The 25,740-nt window shown below is 34.9% G+C and overlaps 1 protein-coding gene and 1 pseudogene across 5 annotated transcripts in view; one reads left to right on the plus strand and one right to left on the minus strand.

The window, feature by feature from the left end:
- The first annotated feature begins 463 nt into the window (after nt 1–463).
- On the plus strand, nt 464–5,879 carry LOC309659205 (heterogeneous nuclear ribonucleoprotein D-like pseudogene; annotated as a pseudogene). Its single transcript has one exon. The product of its transcript is annotated as a heterogeneous nuclear ribonucleoprotein D-like pseudogene (transcript).
- Nucleotides 5,880–6,006: 127 nt separating this feature from the next.
- Nucleotides 6,007–25,740, minus strand: part of ACAP2 (ArfGAP with coiled-coil, ankyrin repeat and PH domains 2) — a 157,170-nt gene continuing 137,436 nt past the window's right edge. For 3 of the 4 annotated variants that reach the window (XM_082458593.1, XM_082458590.1, XM_082458591.1), the window contains 8 exons: nt 25,271–25,362; nt 23,351–23,535; nt 22,105–22,197; nt 20,861–21,048; nt 20,326–20,435; nt 18,924–19,034; nt 16,658–16,719; nt 6,007–11,005 (listed from right to left, as the gene is read on the minus strand). In XM_082458593.1, coding sequence (XP_082314719.1) covers nt 10,905–11,005; nt 16,658–16,719; nt 18,924–19,034; nt 20,326–20,435; nt 20,861–21,048; nt 22,105–22,197; nt 23,351–23,535; nt 25,271–25,362 — 942 coding nt within the window. In that variant the 3' untranslated portion in view covers nt 6,007–10,904. The remainder of the gene's footprint in view (nt 11,006–16,657; nt 16,720–18,923; nt 19,035–20,325; nt 20,436–20,860; nt 21,049–22,104; nt 22,198–23,350; nt 23,536–25,270; nt 25,363–25,740) is intronic. The other variant, XM_082458592.1, reaches the window with a different exon arrangement.

Raw genomic sequence — 25,740 nt, forward strand, 5'->3', positions numbered from 1 at the left:
AATGTTGTAGCTTCCCTAGATATACTGCTGACTGGAATCTAAAATAGTGAGTTCAAGGTAGCCAGTGATTTATTTGATAGATATCAGATATCAAGTGACTACTACATGCCAAGCATAGTAGCACCTGGAGATACAGCAGTGAAAAAACAAAAGCCCTGCCCTCATAGAATTTACATTCTAGCAGGGAAAACAGACAAATAAGAAAAAGTATGTAGGCCACCGCCGCTGCCGCGACTCGGACTGCATGCCAGTACCCCTGGCCGACGACTCAGCCGCTATGGAAGACGTGAACGAGTACAGCAACAGAGAGGAATTTGCAGAGGAGTCCAAGATCAACGCGAGCAAGAATACAATAGCCAGGACATGGAAGCAACCTAAGTGTCCATCATCGGATGAATGGATAAAGAAGATGTGGCACATATATACAATGGAATATTACTCAGCCATAAGTACATAAAGCCATAAAAAGAAATGAAGTGGAGGTATTTGTAATGAGGTGGATGGAGTTAGAGTCTGTCATACAGAGTGAAGTAAGTCAGAAAGAGAAAAACAAATACAGTATGCTAACACATATATATGGAATCTAAGGAAAAAAAAAATGGGTCATGAAGAACCTAGTGGCAAGATGGGAATAAAGACACAGACCTACTAAAGAATGGACTTGAGGATATGGGGAGGGGGAGGGGTGAGATGTGACAGGGTGAGAGAGTGTCATGGACATATATACACTACCAAATGTAAAATAGATAGCTAGTGGGAAGCAGCCGCATAGCACAGGGAGGGAGATCAGCTCGGTGCTTTGTGACCGCCTGGGGGGGGTGGGATGGGGAGGGTGGGAGGGAGGGAGATGCAGGAGGGAGGAGATATGGGAACGTGTGTATATGTGTAGCTGATTCACTTTGTTATAAAGCAGAAACTAACACACCATTGTGAAGCAATTATACTTCAATAAAGATGTTTAAAAAAAAAAAAGAATCAGCAGAATGACGGTAAAATGTTTATTGGAGGCTTGAGCTGGGATACAAGCAAGAAAGATCTGACTGAATATTTGTCTCGATTTGGGGAAGTTGTAGACTGCACAATTAAAACAGATCCAGTCACTGGAAGATCAAGAGGATTTGGATTTGTGCGTTTCAAAGATGCTGCTAGTGTTGATAAGGTTTTGAAACTGAAAGAACACAAGCTGGATGGCAAATTGATAGACCCTAAAAGGGCCAAAGCTTTAAAAGGGAAGGAAACCCCCAAAAAGGTTTTTGTGGGTGGGTTGAGCCCAGATACTTCGGAAGAACAAATTAAAGAATATTTTGGAGCCTTTGGAGAGATTGAAAATATTGAACTTCCCATGGATACAAAAACAAATGAAAGAAGAGGATTTTGTTTTATTACATATACAGACGGAGAGCCAGTAAAGAAATTGGTAGAAGGCAGATATCATCAAATTGGTTCTGGGAAGTGTGAAATCAAAGTTGCACAACCCAAAGAGGTATATAGGCAGCAACAGCAACAACAAAAAGGAGGAAGAGGTGCTGCAGCTGGTGGACGAGGAGGTACTAGGGGTCATGGCCAAGGTCAGGGCCAAAACTGGAACCAAGGATTTAATAACTGTTATGATCAAGGATATGGAAATTACAATAGTGCTTATGGTGGTGATCAAAACTATAGTGGCTATGGCGGCTCTGGTTATACTGTGTATAACTATGGGAACTATGGATATGGACAGGGATATGCAGACTACAGTGGCCAACAGAGCACTTATGGCAAGCCATCTCGAGGGGGTGGCAATCACCAAAATAATTACCAGCCATATTAAAAAGGGACGTTGGAGAAAACAGGAAGAGATTGCTAAAGCAACCCATCTTGCAAGGACAACATTGAAGATTGGTCTTCTGTTGATCTAAGATGATTATTTTGTAAAAGACTTTCTAGTGTACAAGACACAACTGTGTCCAACTGTATATAGCCGCCAATTAGTTTTCTTTTTTGTCTTTTGCTATCTGTGTTATGACTCGATGTGGATTTGTGTTTATACAAATTTTATTTGTATGATTTCATGTTAAACCTCAAATAAATGCTTCCTTATGTGATTGTTTTTCTGAGTCAGGCACTAAATAGCTCTGTAAGTGTAATTTTAAATAAGCGATAATTAAGGTACAGTTTATTTTGTAGGGAGTGTTGATCCATAGGGAGAAACTGTGGTCCTTTACTAATAGCCAGCTACAGTGTCTACTGTGTTCCCCTTTTTTGTTAGATGTATTCTATCTTCTAAGGCTTCATTTCCCTGTTAACTGAGGCTTCCACGTAACTTTAAGTAATGTTTTCTCTCTGTATATCTGGAGCCTTTGTCATGAAAGTTTCTGTGGCTTAGTTATAGTGTTGTGATTAGTGGAAGCTTTCTAGTAGACCGTAAGTCTTCTGGTTATAGTTTGAAAAGTAGCTTTTTAATGGCACAAAGCATGCTGGTAGCTCCTTTTATGAATAGAAAATATTTTGCTTTGTTCTTGTCTCTGGGAAGGCATTTGTTATGACTTGCTGTATTCAGTGGTCTGCTGGAAAGAGCTTTGGCTAATCATAATACCATAACTTTGTTTTCTTGCTTAAAATGTCTAGATATACCCAGGGGAAAAAAACACTTGAACCATGTTACAGGAGCTACAGTTTAAGAATATCAGATGTAGTTACATTTAACACAAGGATTTTGGCAAATACATACAAAGTTATTAAAGTCTGAACAAAAGTTAGATTAAAATATTTGTAGTAGTGGCTGAGTAACTAAATTAATTGTATACTATTCTGTTGATATTTTGTCACAGCAAGCACCAAACTGAACAAAATGTTTTCTGTTGGGGCATTCTTAGGAAGCTATATTGGGTGTTAGCTGTTATGTGGTGTGAATTCTTAGAAAAAGTCATGGTAGTAAGTTTCATCATTTTTAGTGCAGTTAGTGCATGAGCTGGGTAGTTAAGCATATCCATATTCAGACTTAAGAAGGAATAGTGGGGAAAGGTATCCCTTAAATCCTATATAAATGCAAATCTAAGTGTGACCAACTCATGTCATTACAACAGATCTTCCTGGTGCATTAAAAACAGTTTTAGCTATAGATTTTGGAGGATGACCTGGGTTAATTCCAGTTTTGAATTTTACATTGTGTAGTTATTGACGTTAAGGTCTCTGTTTTTGTATCTGTGGTTCCATGTTAGCCATTAGGATTGGCATACATGTTAACGGGTGGAATAGCTGACCTCACCTTCAACCAAGTGAAAATTTTTTTATGCTAATGAACCTGCCTTTTTTTATCTGGTGCCTGAAACTTTCTTTGTTCCAATGTTTGTACTTGCTGGGCAATCGAGTTATGCTTTTGGCCTTCTTTTGCTCCTGTTTTGCTATTTGATCTTACACCTAGGCCAAGTACCAATGTTGACTATTGCAAGGGACTGTTTAATTCTTTCAACATGCAACCTTAGGGAACAGAAAGGAGCTTTTCATTTTAAGTTATGTTGTCAGTCAGTAGATGCAGTGTCTTTAGGGCAGTGAATCCTGTAAATTCATATTTATGATTAGGTGACAAGTTGACATTGAGATTGTCCTTTCCTTTATCAAAAATGAATAAAGGCTTTTTAAACAAAAAGAGAAAGTATGTAGTGTGTCATATGTTATGTGCTATTTTCTCAGCTTAAAATAGATATATCTGGGTGTATAACAATATGACTAAATAGACAAAGAACTTGGTCAGCAAGTGACCCTTCAGTTCTAACTTTAACTGTGGTCAAGTTCTCTGACTTCTAGCCAGAGGAGATGGTTTTTCCTGTTGTATGATTTCTACATCTGTAATGTAACATAGAAATCTGATAGTTTAGCAGGCTTTTTTCTTTATTGACTACTACCCAATATTATCAGATACAGGGAAACAGACACTCCTCTACAGTAGATGGGGGTGTGTATATTGACACAACTTTCCTGGAGGGCACTCTGGCAATTCTAAAATCTTTCTAAGAGAACTTTCAGTTCTCTCTCCTATCCAGATGAATGTTTCTTCCTGAGACAAGGGTCTCAAATTTTGATTGGCATTGGAAACAATGGGGAGCTTGGTAAAAACACAAGGGCTCAGGCCCTATTGTCTTCAATGAGCCTGGGCTTCGACGGTGATTCTTTTACAAGCCAAAGTTTGAAAAGTACTGCCCTCGCTCTTCACCGAGCCAACCTCTCTGGCTTCAGACCCTGGCTTAAATGTCACTGCCTCGAGGAATGGTCTCTAAACACCAACGCGTCCAGTGTCCAGATGAGGCACCATCCTCAGGGATCCCATGAGGGCCACCTATGAACTGCCCAGTCCTATCTTTCTCCGCTGCAAGAAGGCAAGACTTCAAGAGAACAGGTAGTGTGTCTCTTTTTTTTTTTTTTTTTTTAACCGTAATATCCCCAGTACCTAACACAGTGCCTGACTCATTGAATGAGCCTCAAAAATACACCCACCCATTGTGAACCAGCATTCTCACATCTAGGAATTCATCCTAAGGAAATAAGGAAGAATGTACTCAAATATTTAGCCATAAGGGTAATGAAGAACTAGGTTTATGATGACAAGATGTTGAAATCAAATGTTCATCAGTAAAGTGAAACTAAAATAAAGATTCTGTCATTAAAAGTGATGTATTCAACAAACTATAAGGGAAATTTTTTAAAGTGATAAATAGAAGAAGAACCTATAGAGACTCGAGATATATTAGCCAATTGCAATGAATGGAACTTACATGAATTCTGATTTGAAAAATCTTTTTTTAAAGAACACAGCTAAGACATTGGGAAAATTTGAATATTGACTATATAGTTTCATATTTTAAGGAAGGTGATATGATTTTTTTTAAACAGTCCTTTTTTTTCCCCCTTTATGTTTTTAACTTTTTATTTTATATTGGAGGAGAGTTGATTAACAATGTTGTGTTAGTTTCAGGTGTACAGCAAAGTGATTCAGTTATACATATATATGTATCTATTCTTTTTCGGATTCTTTTCCCATTTAGGTTGTTACCTAATATTGAGCAGCGTTCCCTGCAGTTACACAGTAGGTCCCTGTTGGTGATCTGTTTTAAATACAGCAGTTTGTACACCTCAGTCCCAAACTCCCTAATTAACGCCAACCCCCCACCACCACCCTTCCCCTCTGGTAACCCTAAGTTTGTTCTCTGTTTTGTTTTGTAAATAAGTTCATTTGTATCATTTTTTTTTTAGATTCTGCATAATAAGCGCTATCATATTTAGAGACATACTCAACGATTTGTTGAAATGTCTGGCATTTGGTTTAAAAAAATGGGGAAGAGGCAAAATGGGTGGGAGTATAGATAAAACAATGTTAGCCATGAGCTAACAGCTACTGAAGTTATTGTCTCTACTTTTGTATATGTCTGAAATTTTCCAAAATAAAAACATTTAAAGAAATCCTTCCCAAAGTGATGCAGATTACTTAAGGACTCAGAAACTTGTTCCTCATTTATTAAGTGAAAGAAGCAGTTGACAAAACAGTATGATCCCATTGTATATAAACATAATACACACACCCAAAGGTCTAGAAGGGTATATACCAAAGAAGTAACAGCTTGCCCCGTACTCGGTAACTGTCAAATAGAACTTCCTAGGATGAATATGCGCTATAATCTGCCCTGTTCAAAACAGTAGTCACTGGGCACATGGCTAGTCAGCTCTTAAATGTGGCAATTCCACAGATGAACTGAACTCTTAATTTTGTCTAATTTTAATTAAATTTCAATAGCCACATGTGGCTAGTAGCTACCATCTACTAGCCACACATGAACATCACAGGCAGATGACAGAATTAGGATGGAATTCTTTTTACCTACCATTAATTACTTAAACATTTTTCTACAATGAAAGAGCACTGTTTTGTAATAAGGAAAAGTAGGCTGTTTTCATTTAAAACATTTACTATCAGTTTGGATTCTCTTTGTCAAAGAACTATTATGAAAATGAAATGAAGTGGAGTAAAGCAAATTACATAGAAAAGTTTTAAGTGTCTGCTTTCAACTAACTTTTAAAGGAAAGGCAAAAGCAGGCAATTCACTTCCAGGTCTGTTCTTTCAAGCCTCTATTCCTTCAATCTCATTTCATGCAAAAACATGTTTTTGTTTGTTTACTAAAAGGACTGAGTGTAAATGTGTTGCCTAGATTAGAAACTTCAACAGATATCTCAATCATAATAGAAAAAAATTAGGGCTACAGCAAAAAAGACCTTTTGTGGTTTTTAGCTAATGAACTGGGAGCCATACAGCTCTGTGATCAGGCAGAAGAAAATATTTAAAAGATCAAAATGGATTTCATGGTTGAAGCAATCAGCAAATAGGATCAATCTGGACCAGTGTGACAGGGTTGGAAAGGAATACAGGACCTTAAACATGACAGTTATTAACATGTATGTCTGCAATTGTAGTTCACGATAAAGTGGAAGTCTGAGCATAAAAGAACTATGCCAGAGGTGAGATTTTTATTGACTTGACATAATTTCTTAGCATACAAAGAGTTTAATCAGGTATAATATTTACAATTCTTACATAATATACATTTTAGAATAACTATAAAGATAATGTACTTTGTTCCATTTACAGTGACATCCTACAGTAAAACTACATTCATGAATTAGATACAAATAAATCCTCTACATACTAATAAAAAGTAAATGGATTGTTGGTTATACATTCTTTAAAATATACCTTTTCGCAGGTAGCAGGGAATATTACCTGGAATAAGTCTTTATGACTGGAATGATCCAGAAATATCACAAAGCACGTGTAAACACATATAGAAAAGGAGCTCATCACTTCCAAAAGTTAACCTTTAGCCTTTGTGTATAATAAATGGTGCCAACATTCTTTATAATGTAGCGAGCTTTCCCTGTTTAAAATGAACACCCAAAAGGTGGGAGGCGTGTTGAGGAAAAATAAGAAAATCTAGTACATAAGATAGTGAAAAGAGCAATGTAGAGAAAAGTTTACTTAATCAAACCTTGCTTCCCTCCCCCCATTATCTCATTTTAGTAGATAAATTTATGTAAATAGAAAAGGATGCCCCCAAAATCATATTTATAGATGTCAGGATTTGGTCAAACTGAATCCATGCCCCTTTTAGTTTTCTTCGTTTAGAAGCATCAAGAAATTGATAAGCACATGGTGAATTAAAATTACCTTTACAACGTTTTGCCTTCATCAATGTTTGTTATTGCAAAAATATAAAATTCCCTACAATTTAACATCTTTAAACCTTAATCTATTCCTTCAAAGTAATTTTATATCCAGGTTCTCCAGAATACTTGGAGTCTTCGTTATCAAAGCACAAGGAAAGCTGGCAGTCATTATCCAATTTTGCTGCTTTACAATGATTTCAAATCATTTCATGATATGAGTAAAGTGCCTCTTGTCTACTAGTCAGACAGGGGTTCTGGTGTCAGCTACGCCACCAATCAGCAAACCAGTGACCCGCTCTGTAAAACAAGAGGAGCAGCCCAGGATCAAAGAAGAGACACTGTTGGTGCTCTTAGATTAAGATCTCAGAAGTCCTACTGTGAGTAATGGCAAAGCACACTGTGAGCAGATGTGAGCAGCAGAACAGTACACCAAGGGATGCTGTTACAGTTCCACCTTGTTTCATCCCACTCATTTTATTTGCGAGGAGCTCTGAATCCAATAAGAGTAGTAAGTAACTAGTCAGTGCTCTTTCCACTATATCATGCATGTCTGAAGTCATTCTGAACAGACAATTCTATAAAAATATAGCATTTTTCCAGCTCATGTCCACAGTCGAAAGTGCTATCAAACAGAAAAGTTAATTCCACGATATAAGAGTGATACGGGAATGTCTTATTCAAAATGGATAGTAAATTTAATCTTAAATACAATTTGGTTTATCATGACCCCACTTCACATGTGTAAAATTATATTTTTAAAATACTGCTTAACACATCACAAACTTAAGCTGTCCAGACTGTGAAAGTATAAGTTTTTTTTCAAAATGCACCCATGAAGAACCAAAGTAATATTCCAAATAAAATCTATATGTTTTACAAAGTAAACACCAAAGTTGATTAACATCTACAAAGACCAGTATAAATTAGGCAAACAATGTAATACAGTGAATCCCTGGAAATTTCTGCATTTCTAAGGATTGTACCAAAGGTAATTTTTAAAACCTTAGAAATCTTAAACATGTAAGTGTTAACAATGAAAAAACTGCAAATAACTATGCAATTACCTTTAGTCTAGTTCTAACATGAAACTGCATTTTATGAATTCCTCATAGTACTACTATTCTTATTTTGAGATTACTCTAACTTTTAAGTTAATGAGTTAATGGAATAATGATAAGGAATCAGAAACTAATACCAGCAGATCAGTGAGGGAATGAAAACAAAGGACAGTCAAATTGATTTCTGAAGCCCAAGAGTATGACTAACGTTGTTTATACTATAATTTATCATATTATACTGAATAATTCACAGCATAATGAAACTAAGATTTGTTACATACTACAGAAAGGCTATTAGTTGACACAGCTAATTCACCTTGGTTAAGAGCCAACCTACTCTGTAACTACTTGTAACCATTAAGTTACTTTAAAACCTTGCTGTTACTCCTGCATCATTTCTGCCAAATTTAATCCAAATTGGGTCTCGGCATATTCAAGAAATCAAGCCACAGAAGTATATTTTTGTATGTACAGGCTCCCTGTACTGTTAAAGATTACACTTTCTCTGAAGATATTTCAGAACCATGATCTTTAGTGTACTTCAAATACATCTCTAACAATTAAATTTAAGTAGACATAATTACTGCCATATTAACAACTCATGACTGAAGCCACAGGAGTTAAGAGTATGATCAAGAATTGCTTTTACAACCAGAGATCCCAGAGGTGATCTGAAGACCGAAGGCTGGATCCAAAAGGAAAACTGCCTAGGCTTCCTCAGATAAAGGTCAGATGAATTCCTAGGAGCAAAACAGGAATAGGCACTACAAAGGAAAAGTGAGGCTCTCTTTTCTCTTTTTTTTCTTTCTTCCTTTCTTTGTTTCTTTCTTTTCTCAACATATTTCCTTCTCCTTGAGCTTTTCGGACAATTAATTTCAAAGTACACTAATAAAAATGCTACAAATCAAACTTTTGCAAAGCCTGGTGACCTGTGACTGTGAGGTGAAACAGGAAAGATTTAAGGTTCCTGGTATTGTTGCAATTAAAATACAAGGCTTTGGAAGTTATCATTTCCTTAGAAATAATCCCTAAATATATTTGTATCCTTATCTGATACACAGCAATTATTACTAAATAAGCATTATATGCATGCAATTTGGCCAAACAAATATGGAACCTTTTCTGTGATGTGAATTTATGTCAGTATAATTCCTGTTTAGACAGATTCTGATTTGATGTTCAGTCAACTTAGAAAACTCTACTTACTGGTGGGAAAATGTTAGAAAATTTATTATCTACACAATGAAATATAATTTCTGTACTTATTTGGCAGCTCAAGTTTAAAACCTCTCATTTAGAAACTGAGTATCAATAATATTACTTACACGTAACTTGAAAAAGAAAGTTAAACTTAATTATGACAATATTAGAAAGAAACCATAAGGCAAATTACTTATTTTATACTCGACAAGATACGTCAATCAAAGATAGAATCAGACTAATCTGTAGCATATACCTGGAAAATTAGTATACCCATAATATTTTGGAATTCAAGGGTCTGTGATTCACGTAACCAAATACTAAAGCTACATAGATGCTATAATTTAAAAGAATGTATACCGTGTACAACAAGTACACAGGAGAGATGTTAGAAGAATTAAAAAAGCAATTTATTGCTGTATATTTTAGTATAAACTAAAAAAACTTGAGTCTTTTTTACTCCTTTTACAGAGAGATTTTTCCTTTCACTAGGAGCAATAGCAAAAATGTATCTGGAAAAGGACACATTTCAAATATAAAAATGTTCTACATTATTTTATAAGTCAACTTTTCCTTTGATAGTTACAATCTGATGAAAGCATAATTTTGCAACATTCAAGTAACCTTTGAAACACAGTTTTGTTACATCAATAAATTTGTCAAGGTTTTAGGAAATCAACTCAACAATGAAGAACTACAACTTCTATGAGATTCTTTTGGTAATTTAAAAAAAACTATTGTCGAGGGCTTTTTTTTTCCTTCATAAAATGGAATAAATCTAAAGGACTGAGTTATGTCAATCCGTACAGCCACTATATGTACGTTAAAGTACTGGACAATAACTGAGGAATATAACTGCATTTATGAGCAAATGGGGGGCATATATTCTCTAGTTCTAATAATTAAAGTACATATTGTGTATATGACAGCTAGGCTACCAAGAAACAAACAAACAAACAGAAAAAAACTATTTCTGAATCACCAACATCAGGGAAGCTAAAGCAAAGACATATTCTCAAGTCAGGCAGGACATCAGGCTCCCACTCGATGCCGATATGCTTGACTGAACAATCCTGGGCACGGTGCACAGAAGAAAAAAATCAATGCTACCACCCACTGGGAGAAAAAGATTATTTTGTCTAAACTCTTAGCATCTTGTAACCTAGAGATGGCCTAAGTCTAGATTTAAATTTTAACCTACAAAAAATAGCCCTTTAAACAGGCTTTAAAAAAAAATTTTTAATAAAAAAAGTCTTAAAGTAGGTTCCTCTCCCAACTACTAGAGATCTATGTTTTGATTTGTAAAAATATCAATGAACGGGTACCTTTTTCCCAAACAACTCAATAGCTACTAAAAGTAAGTAAGTAGAATTAAAGAAGTAAAAATCTGTGAGTTTTCAGATGTACACATTAGGGAGTCACCAGATTTACTATTTTCCCCTTCTTAAAAAAATTCAAAATTTCTGTGAATCTTGCTGGAAACGATTTAGTTTCTCTGGATTATTGGATGCCATTTGGGAGAAATCACGAAAAATATCCTGGTAAGTTTCATCACCTGCATGAAAGTAAAACGAGGAGACTTTTAAAATTTACACAATTGAAAGTATTAATAAACAACATTCATTTTTACGACTAGTAACTATTTTATAATTCATTACATTAAAATTTTGTTCAGATGAGCATTTTTGGAAGAAAAAAGACCAACTAAATATAAGTGCTGGAAAAGTATATAGTGGAAGAAAAAAAAAAAAAACTATACCTGAAGAAAGCACCTCAGATGCAGCCACAGAGGAAAGTTCAGAGTTAGAAAAGAGCAAAGATGCAAGTGTTTTAAAGCAATATAAAGAAATACATTTATTAACACATGAGAAATAGAAGTCATTCTAAATGAGGTAAATCATGTCATTCTAAATAAACAAGGCATTCTTTAAATAAATATTTCCCTTGATCAAGGCCAAAAGAAAAGACCAAAAACAAACACTAATGTTTCTGTTGGATGCAAGTTATTAGCAAGACAAAACTAGAAAGGCCTGTGGGGAAAAAGGCCTCATATTTTAATATTATCTTTTAATTAAAGGCATTTTAATTTAAATAGCATGTGAAAAAGTAAGTCTTTACTCAAACTTTAATTCTTAACTAAAACTAATGCACCTAATCCACTTTTTACTAGGCTTATAAAATAATAAAGCCTAGAAAATGACTTTAAAATCATTTCACATTTAGTTTTTCATTTACTGTAGGTCATATGAGCAAGGATGCTATGACAAAAGGGGAATAAATATCAAAGACATCTGCTAAATTAGAGTAATACAAATGTGTATACGTACAAATATGCTTGTAGAGAAGATTATAGATACTGATATTATAGCGGATTGAATACTATTTTTCTTGCAATGAAAAACTAAATATATAACACACATACAGGCTAACTCCTCAGACAAAAGATTTGTATAAAATGAAATCTTATTTTCAAGATGAATCATTCATCATGAATGCTTCCTGTTAAACATATTAGCTTTATGCAGAAGGTTGGCATAACTCTGTTTTCAAGATTTAGACTGTCAAATACTGTTTTAGATTATTATTGTTGGAACATGGTTTTATAATTATTCCCCATAAGATACCTTGCATCCATCTATTACACACTCATTGCTACAGTTGTTGTTAATAGTGCAGTAAGTTTTGTCAGCTTTTAAAAAGCGAGATTTTTTTGAGGCAATGGATGTCATACCAAAAGCTAGAGAATTAGAAAAAATCTCGGGGAGGGGGATACAGATCTAGTAAAAGGTCTAACAGCATAACCCAAGATTTTCAATTAAAAAAATTTTAATGCTTTTAATATTTAGTCAATGTAAAAAGCAAGTTATTAAAATCTCTATGTAGTTTTTCATTTAGCCCTGGAAATTTTCTCATGACCTGAATCAATCAATCTACTTTAAAAAGAAAAAATACAGTAAGAAGAGAATCTTAATAGGTTGGCTAAGAGTAACATCTAACTCATATTATTGTTACTAAAACAATAAAGGTTGATATGGTGGAACAACGGGTAAGACAATTCAATTACACCCATGTTTCATTTCATAAAAGTTTACCCCACATTAAAAGACAAACTACAATCTATTCCCATTATTAGCCACTCTAAAAGATATAAAATAAACTGAGAAGAGACAAACATTAAACATCACTTAACAAACCATATAAAATATTTAAATTTTTTTCTTACGCTTAGATGTTGAATTCAAATATTTAAAATATTTATTGTAAACATTATAAATATTTTAAAAATACTATTTAAACTGGAGAGTCTGGAGTTTTACTTTCCAACAAAGTGTAAAGTGCAGATTATAATACAAAAATACCACACTGAATTTACCATTCAACACCAGAAATAACTTAAAAGGCACACATTATACATTCAAGAAGAAACAGGAAGAAGTATCTAATAGATGCTAATGCCAAATAGTTTACAGATAGCACCAGGTGAGCAATCTTAAGTATTACAACAGTACAATGGCAATATATGGCTTCTACTATTAGCAATGCATATTTTGTATAACAGGTTGTGGGATTTTTTTTTTCTTTTTGTGGTTTCCCAGTTTTTGTTTTTAAAGTACCTACTACACGAGTACATTTTAGTAGAACCATTGTACCATGCAAAACAAATTATAAGATTTGTTTTATTCACTGAATTAAGTGCTTCCTTGAAGGAAAGTGTTGGTGCTACACTACTCATTGGTTTCACTTACTGAATACATTTTAAAAGAGTTAATACAATACAAAAGGAAGTCTCACCTTCACACACATACACAAAACTTTTTGTTAACATTCAGTTTCTAACCAAATGTTAATTAAGGGACTTATCAATATAATACCTTTCTTAGGCCTCAAAATGTGTTGTCAGAAAGCAAACGTTACAATAACAATAGTGACTAAGATATTTAATATAGTTAACACAAATTGAACTTCAATGTGATTCTTTAAATACAATTTTAATCATTTAGAATGTTTCTCACGGCAAATATAACTTGTCTACACTAGAATACATAAACAATAACCCAGAATATGTTGCCCTGGAAAGTTCATATGAGTACATTTAACAGTCTATTATAAACAGTAAACAACTAACCACCCAATATTTGTAATACTAAGTTATATTCTTTAAATTACTTCATCACATTCTATTTCTCTTCAGAAAGTTAACTTTTCCATGTGCCTGGACAGTTCTGAGTTCTTTGAAATGTGGACTGCTATATTTCCACTGATAGTTTAAAATAGTTCTTGATTTTTGGTATTCAGAATAAGCACTGCAACAGCAGTGATGATCCAAGATTTTGCTAATTTTGCTCTCAAAACGTACTCCCCTCAAAGATATGGCAGCATGTGAGACCCTACTCCCAGGTGATCAGTGTATGATCCTGCCCCTTCTGGGCTGATTACAGCTTCCTTTTTGTAATTGATTAGATCAATGATCAATCTTCATCAGCAACATACTCAGGTAACCAGTAGTGGTTCACTAAAGCAGTGATTTTCAACTGGCTGAGAAACTCTGCCAACAATCAAGAGGAGTCACAGAGCCAGGGACGGTGGGAACCACCAAACTGGTTTCCAAGAATTGAGAGCACGGCATGGTGTTGCACTCACCCACCCAGTCCTCCTACGAGGTGTGGGAACTGACAAAGAAGGATACATCTTCCCTTCAGGAAATGTGTGCTCTTAAGTCGCCTTGCAGAAAACAGGGGGTCTCAGGTCCATAGGGTTGTAGACAGAAAGTTCAAAAGTGGGGTTTCCTAGAAATAGGTCCATCATTCCCAAAGATTATATCTGAGTCTTTTAATGGTAGGGCTCTTCATAATGAAAAAATTGAAAATACCCGCCTTTTAAAACTACTCAGAATTCTGAGGTTTTCCTTCTATTGCTAGGCAACAAAAAAAGGATCTAGATAAAACAACCAACCAAAATCTATGAGAGAGAAATTTACAGTGATAAGCAGAGAAGAAAAAAGACCTGCTGCCTGAGCAAAAATATCTGCTCTCCAAAGACTCATAAAGGAAAAGTAGCCAGAGAGCAATTGCTGAGCCATTTTACCATGTCACCTGTATAAGTATAAAGTTTTTCTGCTTTAACTATGAGACCCCCAAATGAATTTAAAATCTAATTATTACCAAATCAGAATCTCATTTTATTCTGCTGATATACCATTTCCAGACTTTGGATCTATTTTTTAATCTTTTCTAAGCTAAAATTTGAGTGGTAGGAAAGCTTGTTTTTTTAAATAAGGCTTTTCTTCAAATTTTCATTCAAATAAATTGGAAAAATCTGTTTTTCTACTGTTGAGCAGAAGGTATATACTCATAAACTTATACATAAAACGACAGTGAAAGAGACATTTGAATGCTCCTAGATGGGGGCTGAAGCCCGAGCAGTTTAGGTGGAACTAGAAGCTTCAAGAACATAAGAGGACCTGTCCTTTCAAGCTTCCCAGCTCCAGAGAAAAGTCACCCACCAACCTTCTGACTAATCGGCTGGGTGCAGCTTCATCAGCAAACACCTAAGGAAAGAGCAGCTGACGAAACATTTACACTTAAAATGTCAGGAAAAAAAAAAAAAACTGTTTAACTTAAAATCTTGAAGTTCACTCTTATCTCACGAATCAGGTCATAGTCTTTGAATAATTTTCATTTTAAAGTGCTTAAACATAAAGGCCTCAAAAATGGCCTAGTAATACTATCACTTAAGTGTATATCTGTTACAAAATTATAATGTATTTAAAGTCTAACATTCAAGTTTAAAACAAATGGGTGAAATTCAGAATTAACGCTGAGACTTCACCCTTAATCAGCACTCTTACATCTTGGTACATCATGAGTCAGTAGTATTGTTTGATCCATAGGATTAAAGTGGGACACCCTAGATTAGAAGTATCTAGCTGAAGTGCCTCTATTCTCAAAGTTCTTATTTGTTCCCTATTAAATTAGACCAAAAATAAGTAATAAATACAGTCCTCTGAGAAAGGAATGGCCCCATATTTATCTTAGTTATATATTAATCTGGCTAAAATAAAAGTAAATGGCTGAAGCTAGCATAAAGTGCAGAAATTTCAGAACATACTTAAACAGGAAAGATAGATGATATCACAAGCCACTTTTAAAATAATACATTAATAGTCATTGAAAAAAAATCAAACATACTCACTTAAAACTGAACATTCTCAATTATTTTAGTCATGAATTCCTGAAATTTTTAACCAGCATGTATATGAATTTAAAACAGATAAATTAGTAATTCATATACTCAAATTCATGAAACTGGAGATCTAATGATTACTCTCTTCTTTGTGAAGAATGTCTAATCAGGATATGTTCATCAAAGAAAGAAATCTGATCAGCAACATTTCTTGCTTTTCTTGACATCTCGACTCAAAAATTACTCAAAATGAGACTTGAGCTGATCCTGAGTTCTCTCTAATAAGAATACGTCTACTTTGCCATCAAGCTCATGAAATGTTCTTCTAAATACTTCCATTTATCCAACAGATATTGTACAATTACTTGGGGCAAAGATACAAGATAAAATTTGACCTTTTCCCTATACCTTTTAAACTAACTCCATTCGCATTATGGACTTCTTAACCTACTGGTAAATTTTATTCTTAAACCTTCAACTCATTTTTAGATCAAATACGGAACTCTTAATTCAATAAACTTCTTCTAGGCATTTCCCATACTGACTTTTATATGTCAACACATAGTGATTTGTTTTTTCCCTGAACACAATTTATAGAAATTCCCTGAATAACAAAAAGAAAACAATTTTGTTATATTCACTTGACAGCCAAAAAGAAAATGACTGCTGTGCTGCTGTAAGTGTATAAAGATACGTTATCATTCCATTAGCCTCTCTGGAATGTATATGGAAGACATCTGTACAGCAGATAAAGAAGCCAGCAGCCAGAGTTAAATACAGCAAGTAAATGTGTTCTGTAATCGGAATAGTTACGGATTTTTAAAGGCTCGAGAGTGAGCCACTCCCAAGAATTCAGTAAGTACAGTATATACCTAACAACTCACAATTTACAAGTAATTTATAAAAACTCTGTAGCATTAAATTAGTTTGCTAAAGAACTATGAATCTTCCAATTGTAAACTGATAAATTCCTGGATGCATTTCTTATACTGCATTTCGGTATGGTTATTAGTAGAATATTGACCTGGCTGTCCATAAAGTCCTTCTGATTCCCGCATCTCTTCATTCATTCTTGCTAAACGTAACCTAAAATTAAATAAAAGAATTTTTTAGATAAGTTATACAATATAAATATTCATAAACTAATGAATTACATATGCAGCTAAGACGTATTCATGTAATTTTTTCTTTTACCAGTATTTGCCACTGAAACAAAAGTACTCTTAGTTTATCAGGCCCAGCAATCTGAGATACAAAAATAACTGTATTTTATCTTATACAATTCTCATGAGAGAAGACAATAAAAGACTTCTAACAAGGGCATTTCAGTTCTGTTTAAGCAGGTTCCTGGCAGCACCTCTAGCAGCTTAATTCCTCCAGACACAGAGAATTCCTGGCTCCTAAAGCAACCTGTCAAACTTTAACTGCCAACTGCTGAAATTATTGCTTCTATAGAATGGAAGCAGTAGCCTGTCATAAGTTCATTCTGGTTCACCCTGAGGTACGGTAGTTCCAGATGTATAAATAGCATGTGTTATCTATAAATACTGGGGATATATTCTGAGCTACAGACATTATAATAGGTGACCATAGGTTACCAAGATTTTTGCATGGTTACTATACTGATTATACATTCTTTTTTGGGTTATTTATCCTGGCAGCAGGAAGACCTGTAGCACTGGATTAAGAAAACAAGAATTTCCTCTCATTTTCTTACTAACTTTAAGCAACATTTTGAAACAGGCAAATGTTACCTGTGGTGCCCCTCTCCTACTCAGTACTTCTTGCCTGTCCTCCAGGCTGCCAAATCCTCATCGCCTTCCCCGACTTCTGTCACCCTCTTCTAACATGCTCTCTCTGGCAGTTGCCGCATCTGACATGGGCTTTTCTTATCTTCAAAGTACCACAATTCCCTGCCATTTCCTTTTCAACCATTGTGTGAATTAATAATAGCAAGATAAGTCTCCCTTTTTGGTATCTGGACTTTTCACAGAGGATGCCTGTTTCAAAAAATTGTAAGTGAAACTGACATCCTCATACAAAGCAAAATGAGAAAACTTAAGACAATTTGGGACCATATTTTGGGGGAAGAGGGGCCATTACTGTAAGAATTGCCTGGGAAGCTGCAGCCAGGGTTAATTTCTCTATATATCACTCCTATCTTTTCTTTAATAACTTATCTTTCTCCAATTTTAAGTCTATAATGATTTAATAGATCTAAATTTTCCTACAATAGTCTCCATAATAACAATAACCCCTCCAGTGAGGAAAAGAAGCTAAGTACAGAGAAAATATGTTTTGCTCTTTTGTTTTTTCATTTTGTTTTAATCTGACAGGGGTCAGGGAGGGGTGATATATGGCAAGTCAAGAATTCTCAGTAGGAGCTCAGGAGTTCAAGACAGTCAAGGGAGTTTCTATCTGTAAGTGACTAAAATTCAGTAGTGTAGATGGAACTATCTCTACTTATTTAACAGGGAATCAGCAATCCTGGGCTTCATTCAGAATAGAATGAATAAGCTATTCATACAACATATGCTTGAGACTTCCTACATAACAATAAAGTGTAGGTGACAACCACATTCCTAGATTCCAAGTGTAATGAACAACTCTGATCTAAGATGAAGATCAAATAAAGATCTCAAGATTCTGTCTTTAGTAGGTCATGTTAAATTGTATTCAAACAAATATTTTTACCTCAAAATAGAGTACTCATACGAATAATTCTTTAAAAAAATAAGCACAAACAGGTCCCCTAATTATCACTGCCCAAAGGAAATGCAACTGCAAAAGTTACTAACATCAACGCAGTTGGCTTCCCTGCTTATAATCCTCTAATTCCTGAGGTAGTAGAAAAATTGCCTGTTACTATACCAATCCAGCTCCCCACCCCAGTACTGTACTGAGAGTTAAAGAATCAGAAAAGTTACTGATTTTCTGTTCCTACTGGCCAGGCAGTATAACAGAAGTGGCTAAGCACACGGGTTTTAGAGCCAGAATTCTTGGTTTCAAATTCCAGTTCTACCACTTACTAGTTTCTCAAATTATTTGTGGCTTGGCTTCCTTATAAAATGAGGCTGATAATAATAAAACCTTCCTCACAGGGTTGATGTGGGAACCAAGTAAGTTCATGTATGTAAATTGCTGCACACATTTAACGTGCTTAGAGAAGTAAATGGCTTCTAGTGAAGAACCAAGTTTAAATTTCATGCCTACACACGAAACTCTACGTTTAAACCCTGTATAAGTAATACAGTGTATGGGAAATAATCAAGTGAAAAGAAAACACTTACAAGGTCACTATATCAGCATTGGCTGCTTCCACAGCTATACTCAAAGGGTCCTTCCCTTCTTCATCAGTGGCATGTTGATTGGCACCTCGTTTTAGGAATAAACATACCTGCCTGTTTAAGGGAACAGCGTTTTTGAGATATTGCCGATAAGAAAAAAAATTAGTATTCACCTTAAAAAATAAAAAGCACTACTTAAAGAAATAACATTTTCATTAGGAAATTCTTGATTCATTCTACAAAGATTTATTGAATATTGATTCTAATAATAAAAATCTACCATGATCAACATTTTATAAATCTCATGGAATTTTCACATTTAACCTAATAATATACAGCATAGTGGGATGTATAAATTATGGTCCCTACCCTGGAATATCATAAAAAGATGTACACAGATAACTATAAACGTAAATAAAACAAAAATCACTCAAGGTCATTATCTGGGAAAGAAGAAAGCCAAGGCAATGTTAACGTCATAATATATTAACGATAATACAACAGCAACGAGTGGGAAGTAATCTTGCCAACTGTACTCCACAAATATTCATAACTTGAAGAAGTTGACAAAAATGAAAAAAATGAAAAAAATGAATAAATGGAGTCTATGAAGTAAAATGGGAATAATTATGATTAAGAAGAAAATACAAAGGATGAGTTAAATACAGCCATTTTTAAGTAGAGAAAAGTTTTTATGATAAAGTTATTGAACTGAATCTTCTTGCTAATAGAGGGAAACAAAACAAACTATGATGAAAATAGAAGAAGCTATAAATAAACATTTAAAAAGGACAGTTTCTTGTCTGTCCAGGTAATAAGACTTGGAGATCCTGAGATATTTTACTGAAAAACAATGACCTATGACACAAACTTTATATAAGGCCAATATTTTGACTTTATTTTTACCCTCTAGTAGAAAGCCCATTTTTACGGCTCTATTATTCTGTGAATCTAAATATTGCTCCAGAAGCCACACATCCATAGCACAAAATAAGAATTAACTACCTTGTGGGAAAACTAAAATTTACAAAGTTACAAAACTCTCCCAAAATGTATGTGCTAAGTACATAATGTATGTACATGCATAAAAATACACAAATACAGACTTAAGTTGTCTGATGAAATCACCACAATTTCACCACAGTTTTAAATACTAAAACAGATCTATATAAAGAATTAGTAAAGTTCAAAGTAAGCTTGGCAATTTTCTTATCTGAAAAGTAACCATATCTTTTTTTCTGAATGAAATTTTAAAAAATTTTAAGTTCCAGCATGACAGTATAAGTCAAGGAAAGTATCACTTTACCAGCTCTAGCTAACAATCTTAACCTGAGAAAGAGCAAAACATTATTTCAAAATAATTTTTTCAAATAAAATCTACTTAAATATATAAGCACTAGTTTACCCCGTGTGCCCTAAGACAGTGGCATGGTGCAGTGGTCCCCGCCCTTGCACATCTCTCTGGTTCACATTCGCACCATTCTGAAGGAGAAACTCGCATGTCACCAAAGAGCCCTTAGAGGAAAAAAGAAGGTAACAATGGACAAAAAGCAAACAAACAACAATATATTTCTATTAACAGAGTATTTACTTTACTCTAATAGCCTTTCTATTGTATTTTCCCCAAAAGAGAAAATACCCCCCCACAAAAAGTGGAGATATGATAAATTATATTATTTTCTTCCCAAGAACTACTTCTAACTGGGATTCAATATGCAGTTTGTGATCTAGCAAAACCCACTACTTTCATTACTAGAATTCCCTCATTAAGAAAAAAAATTGAGCTTACACAAAGTGATATTCAGAAATCACTACTAGCTGCTGCTTCTATTTTCTATCCCATCTCTTAAAGCAAACAATGTTAAAGCTATGCTCAAAATGAATTATGATTTTTTTTTATGCTCTACTACCACTGAAGACCTGAATTTACAAATTCATACCCCTAATACAGCCTGAATAAGTGGTGTTGCTTTGTTTTCCTCAGAATTAGCCCAGTTTACATCTGCGCCACGAGCCAAAGCTTCAGCCATTTTAGGAAGATTTTTTTCATACGAAGCCCTATAAAGCTGGAGTCCTGGATTAAGATGTTTAGAGTCGAGAAACACAGAAGAATCCTGCCTTTCTGCCTCTGAAAAGCAAACACAAATACATCAATAAAAATGAGCTCTTGGCAAGGAGGGAGGGAAAGAATGGGGAGTCATTGCTTCATAGGTACAGAATTTCAGTTTTGTAAGATGAAAAGAGTTCTGTGGATAGATGGTGGTGATGGCAGCACAACAATGTGAATAGATTTAATGCCACTGAACTGTACACTTGAAAATTGTTAAGATGGTAAATTTTACGTTATGTGTATCTTACCACAGCTTTTTGAAAAAGCGAACTCTTACCTGTATCACAGTATGAAAGTTGTGACATAAGAAACCACTAGTTTAACAAAATGAGCTAATGGGAGATTGTTCACAAAGGAATCTTATTTCCTATAGACTAATCACTCTCCACAACCTTCCTCTCTTATAAATACATCGACTAGTACACCAGGCCTTTATGGCCTTGCCAGTATCCAATGGATAGGTAAATTACTCTGTATTAGATTAAAATTAGGCATATGACTATAAGCCTGGACTTAGAGACTCAGAAGAGGCAGTAAGAATCCCTAAAGGACTTCACTACTAGACCAAACCTCACTTTATTCCTAGAATGGTCCTATACTATCATCACAATTTGCAGTACAAGCAGTTCAAATAATTTAAAGAATGCTTACTATCCTGAGTATTCTGCAAGATCATAACCACTGAAATCATAAAGGAGAGAATATAGGAGGAAAGCACAGGTCAGAAGAAAAACCTAACTTGGGGAGGATGTGGGGGATTTGCTCATCTCTTTCTCCTGATAAGAAAAGACAGCCACAAAAAAAGGTAACGGGTAATAAGAAATACCGTTCACGTGGATTAAAAATTATCCTTAGCTACTGACACATATCTTGAGGCTTAGAAAAATGTACAGCTAAGAGAGAACTTCCAAATATGAAAATAGCTGCTTTCTCATTCAGCAGTATTAACTGCCCCTTAGTACCTTCTAAAAGACTAACCACTTCCTTCAGAAACTATTTAATCAAACTTGGCATTTTCCACATGCATTTTTCAGCAAACAATACCAATTAACATTGAATTTCACCAAAACTCACCCGGCTCATATAAACTATTGGCTGACACTGTGGAAGGTAAAGATTCTCTTCCATCATCAGAGCTCTGCTGGATTCCACTGTCATTACTTTTGACTGTTTTAAAGAAAAACCAGCTAGTGATTAAAGTTTGCACCATTAAGAAAAAAAGTCCCACAATCAATGAGGTTTTAAAATGAGCTCTGATACATCAACGTGATCTCAGCCACCACCAGTAGAATAAATTTATGACAATTTTAATCCTTTGGAACACTTCACTTATCAAAATATGAATCAGTCATGAAGCCTGGCAATAAACTTATTTTCAGAGTCACAACATATCTCATTACCCCGTAATGTGTCAGGGGTAGTAAAGAGTTAATTTATCGTATGACTGTAAGTAACATGTAATTCTGAGACAATGGGTAACATCTAGAGAAATGGCCACACCGCACAATGACCACGGGCACAGACTTGGAATGCTCCACAAGAGTAGTACTTACTACTACGTAGTTTTGAAGAAGTATCAAAGTAGGAGAAGAGTGAATCTAGCTCATCAGGACAGAACAGAGACTCTCGCCTGGCCTCGTCGCTATTTACAGCAACCACTGGGGACATGCAAGTTAGCAAAGCACAAAGCAGGCCATAAGAAGGGAAAAGGGCAGGAAAAAACGTTACTGGGAAAAATTTAGGAGGAAAAAACAGGAAGGCTATTAGGTGGTTAATCAGATATTTAGGGCTTTTTGCATGATAGATTTGCAATTCCCATCTCCCCTTCCATTTTAAGCAGTTTTATTCCTTAAGAATATACACATTACGGTTGAACCTTGAACAACACAGGTTTAAACTACGTGGGTCCACCTATACCCAGATTTTTTCAATACTAAATACTACAGTACCACATGATCTGGGATTGGTGGCATCCACGGATGCAGAACCAATGATACAGAGGAACTGCAGAGCAAACATGGAGGAAAGGCATACATGAAGGGCCAACTACAAATTATATGAGAATTTTCAACTGATCGGAGAGTCAGTGCCCCAACCCCCAAGTTGTTCAAGGGTCAAGTGTACCTAGAAATGTGAATTATCAGAACACTACTTAAATTTAACTGTTTGAAAGACAGAGAAATCCAATTTTTCTTTAGGATATACAGAAGGAAACGGTTTTTAGCATTTAAAAAATCTACAGCAGCTACTAATTCAGAGATTAAGAAAGTGACTTCAGCTTAAGAAAATATTTATATAGACAACAAGTAAACTGTAATACCTGAACTTTGGGGAGATGCTCTAACTTGTTCACTTGTCCCAAGTTTAGAAATGCTCAGCCTCTTTTCTTCACAACTTTTGGAGGCAATCTTTTTTTCCTGCTCAGGAGGTGATGATGATATAGAATATTTATCCACAAATTTTCTCTCCACATATTTTGCTCTGATATACGCCTCTTTCTCCTGTCTGGTTGGTATACATAAAAATGTCATGATGTTCTGCTTAATCTCTTAGCATGGCTAATACTGAAAAGAAGCCATTACATATTGAATTTTTCAAAGAAAGTCACTAAATGTCATACCAGTTAAAACTGAATTTGCAACATTCTACAGCATGTTTTCCTTCCCAATATTTAATGAACTATGATTTCATGTTTAAATGAAAAACAAACAATAAACTGAAAAATCACAAGTATTAACATGGCACTCTCTTATTGTCTTAATTTCTATGCTCATTCAGTCCTATACATATTCTCTTTTGCTTTTTACAGAATGAAAAACATTACCAAGAAACTATTAAAATTTACAGAAATTAACTTTAATTCCATTTTTACTCTGATAAATAATGTCACATACTGAACTATCACTAGTCATGACCATAATTCTTCGTAAGACAACTACTTCAAAACAACATAGCATTTGTAACTTAAGGGGGACCAAAAAAGGTATCACATTTAAAATTTTTGATTTATGATACAACTATAAAACACCAAGTTTGTTCTATACCTTTTCTTACTTACATCCTTCTAAAATGCCTAGGTCTTTGGCTAAAATAGGATATCTCAAGGTCTGAAATAACTCAAACAGACAAGCTTTAGCAAAAAAATAAGAATCTGATTTAAGTGGTATTGGTTTAGAGGGCAATAACTTTTAAGAAGTATTAATTATCATAAAAATATAATCAAACATAGGATTATGGCAAATAAAATTTTAATACCTAATATAAAGAATCATAAAGTCTAAAAATAACATGAACAACAAAACTAATTATCTACCTTGAAGGCGGCCACTTCGTTCAGAGTCTCCATATATAGAATTGGAAGTAAAATTTCAAACACAGCAATTAAGTAAGTACTCTCCCCTACCAGAAGCTACCCTTTTCATCTGTAATTCTTCAATATAATAATGCCATGTATGAAATACATAATTAACAAATATTTGCTGAACAAAGTCAAACAATGTGATACTATTCATTGTAGGTAGTAGAAACTTGATCCTTGGAGACATTAATGAACAGATTAACTCTTTTTAAAGGCCTGCCACTAACAGAACTTTGTCTCCTTTAACTGCTAAGAGTTTTTATATTCCTATGTGGAGGCTTTTTTTTTTTTAATTAATTTATTTTTTATTTATTTATTTTTGGCTACGTTGGGTCTTCATTGCTATGCGTGGGCTTTCTCTAGTTGTGGCGAGCGGGGGCTACTCTTCAATGCGGTGCGCGGGCTTCTCATTATGGTGGCTTCTCTTGTGGAGCACGGGCTCTAGGCGTGCAGGCTTCAGTAGTTGTGGCATGCAGGCTCAGTAGTTGTGGCTCACAGGCTCTAGAGCGCAGGCTCGGTAGTTGTGGCCCACGGGCTTAGTTGCTCCGCGGCATGTGGGATCTTCCTGGGCCAGGGCTCGAACCCATGTCCCCTGCATTGGCAAGCGGATTCTTAACCACTGTGCCACCAGGGAAGCCCCGGAGCCTTAATTTTTAAGAACCTCTCTCATCTGGAGACTATAATTTATTATCTGACTAGTAAAATATAATTATCTAATTAACAAACCCAAGAGAGACACAGCCACATTTTAACAGAAGCAGTAATGATCTCTTCTGAACAGTCTGTTTCAATAATACATATCAATTAAAGTGAAATAAAATAATAGCTATATTCAAGATGGCGGGGGTGGGGGAAATGAGGTAACACATTAACACACAGTACCTTTGTCCTGGTTGCGGTTTCTTTATTCCCATTTTTTCCACATCAGCTTCATAAACTCTATTCATAACATCATTCCCCAACTCACACATAAGCTGTTTGGCAGAAAGACAGAAAATAAGCAATAATTTCCTAAAAAACACTGTATAAATCCTTAAGCAAACAGAGCTATTTAGTTCTTTTTGCATGTTCTGCAAATGCTCATTTCACAAAGATGCTTAAAGTTAAAACAAAAGGAAACAAGGACTGAGAGCAATATCACCATTTTGCCATTCTTCACCGAATACCTCCCCTAGAAGATTACTACTCCTCAAGAAAGCGTTTCTCCTCACCCATCTTCTACCAGATTTCTATCCCTTACTGTGGCTAGCACAAGGCTACACATTCACAACATCTGCTAAGTTAACTGAAAAAAGAAGCCTAAGTCCAGACACGGTAAGGTTTAAACAACTCAGAATTGAAGCAAACTATTT

Source organism: Balaenoptera physalus (assembly GCF_965194825.1).
Source record: "Balaenoptera physalus genome assembly, chromosome: 4".
Classification (NCBI taxonomy): domain Eukaryota; kingdom Metazoa; phylum Chordata; class Mammalia; order Artiodactyla; family Balaenopteridae; genus Balaenoptera; species Balaenoptera physalus.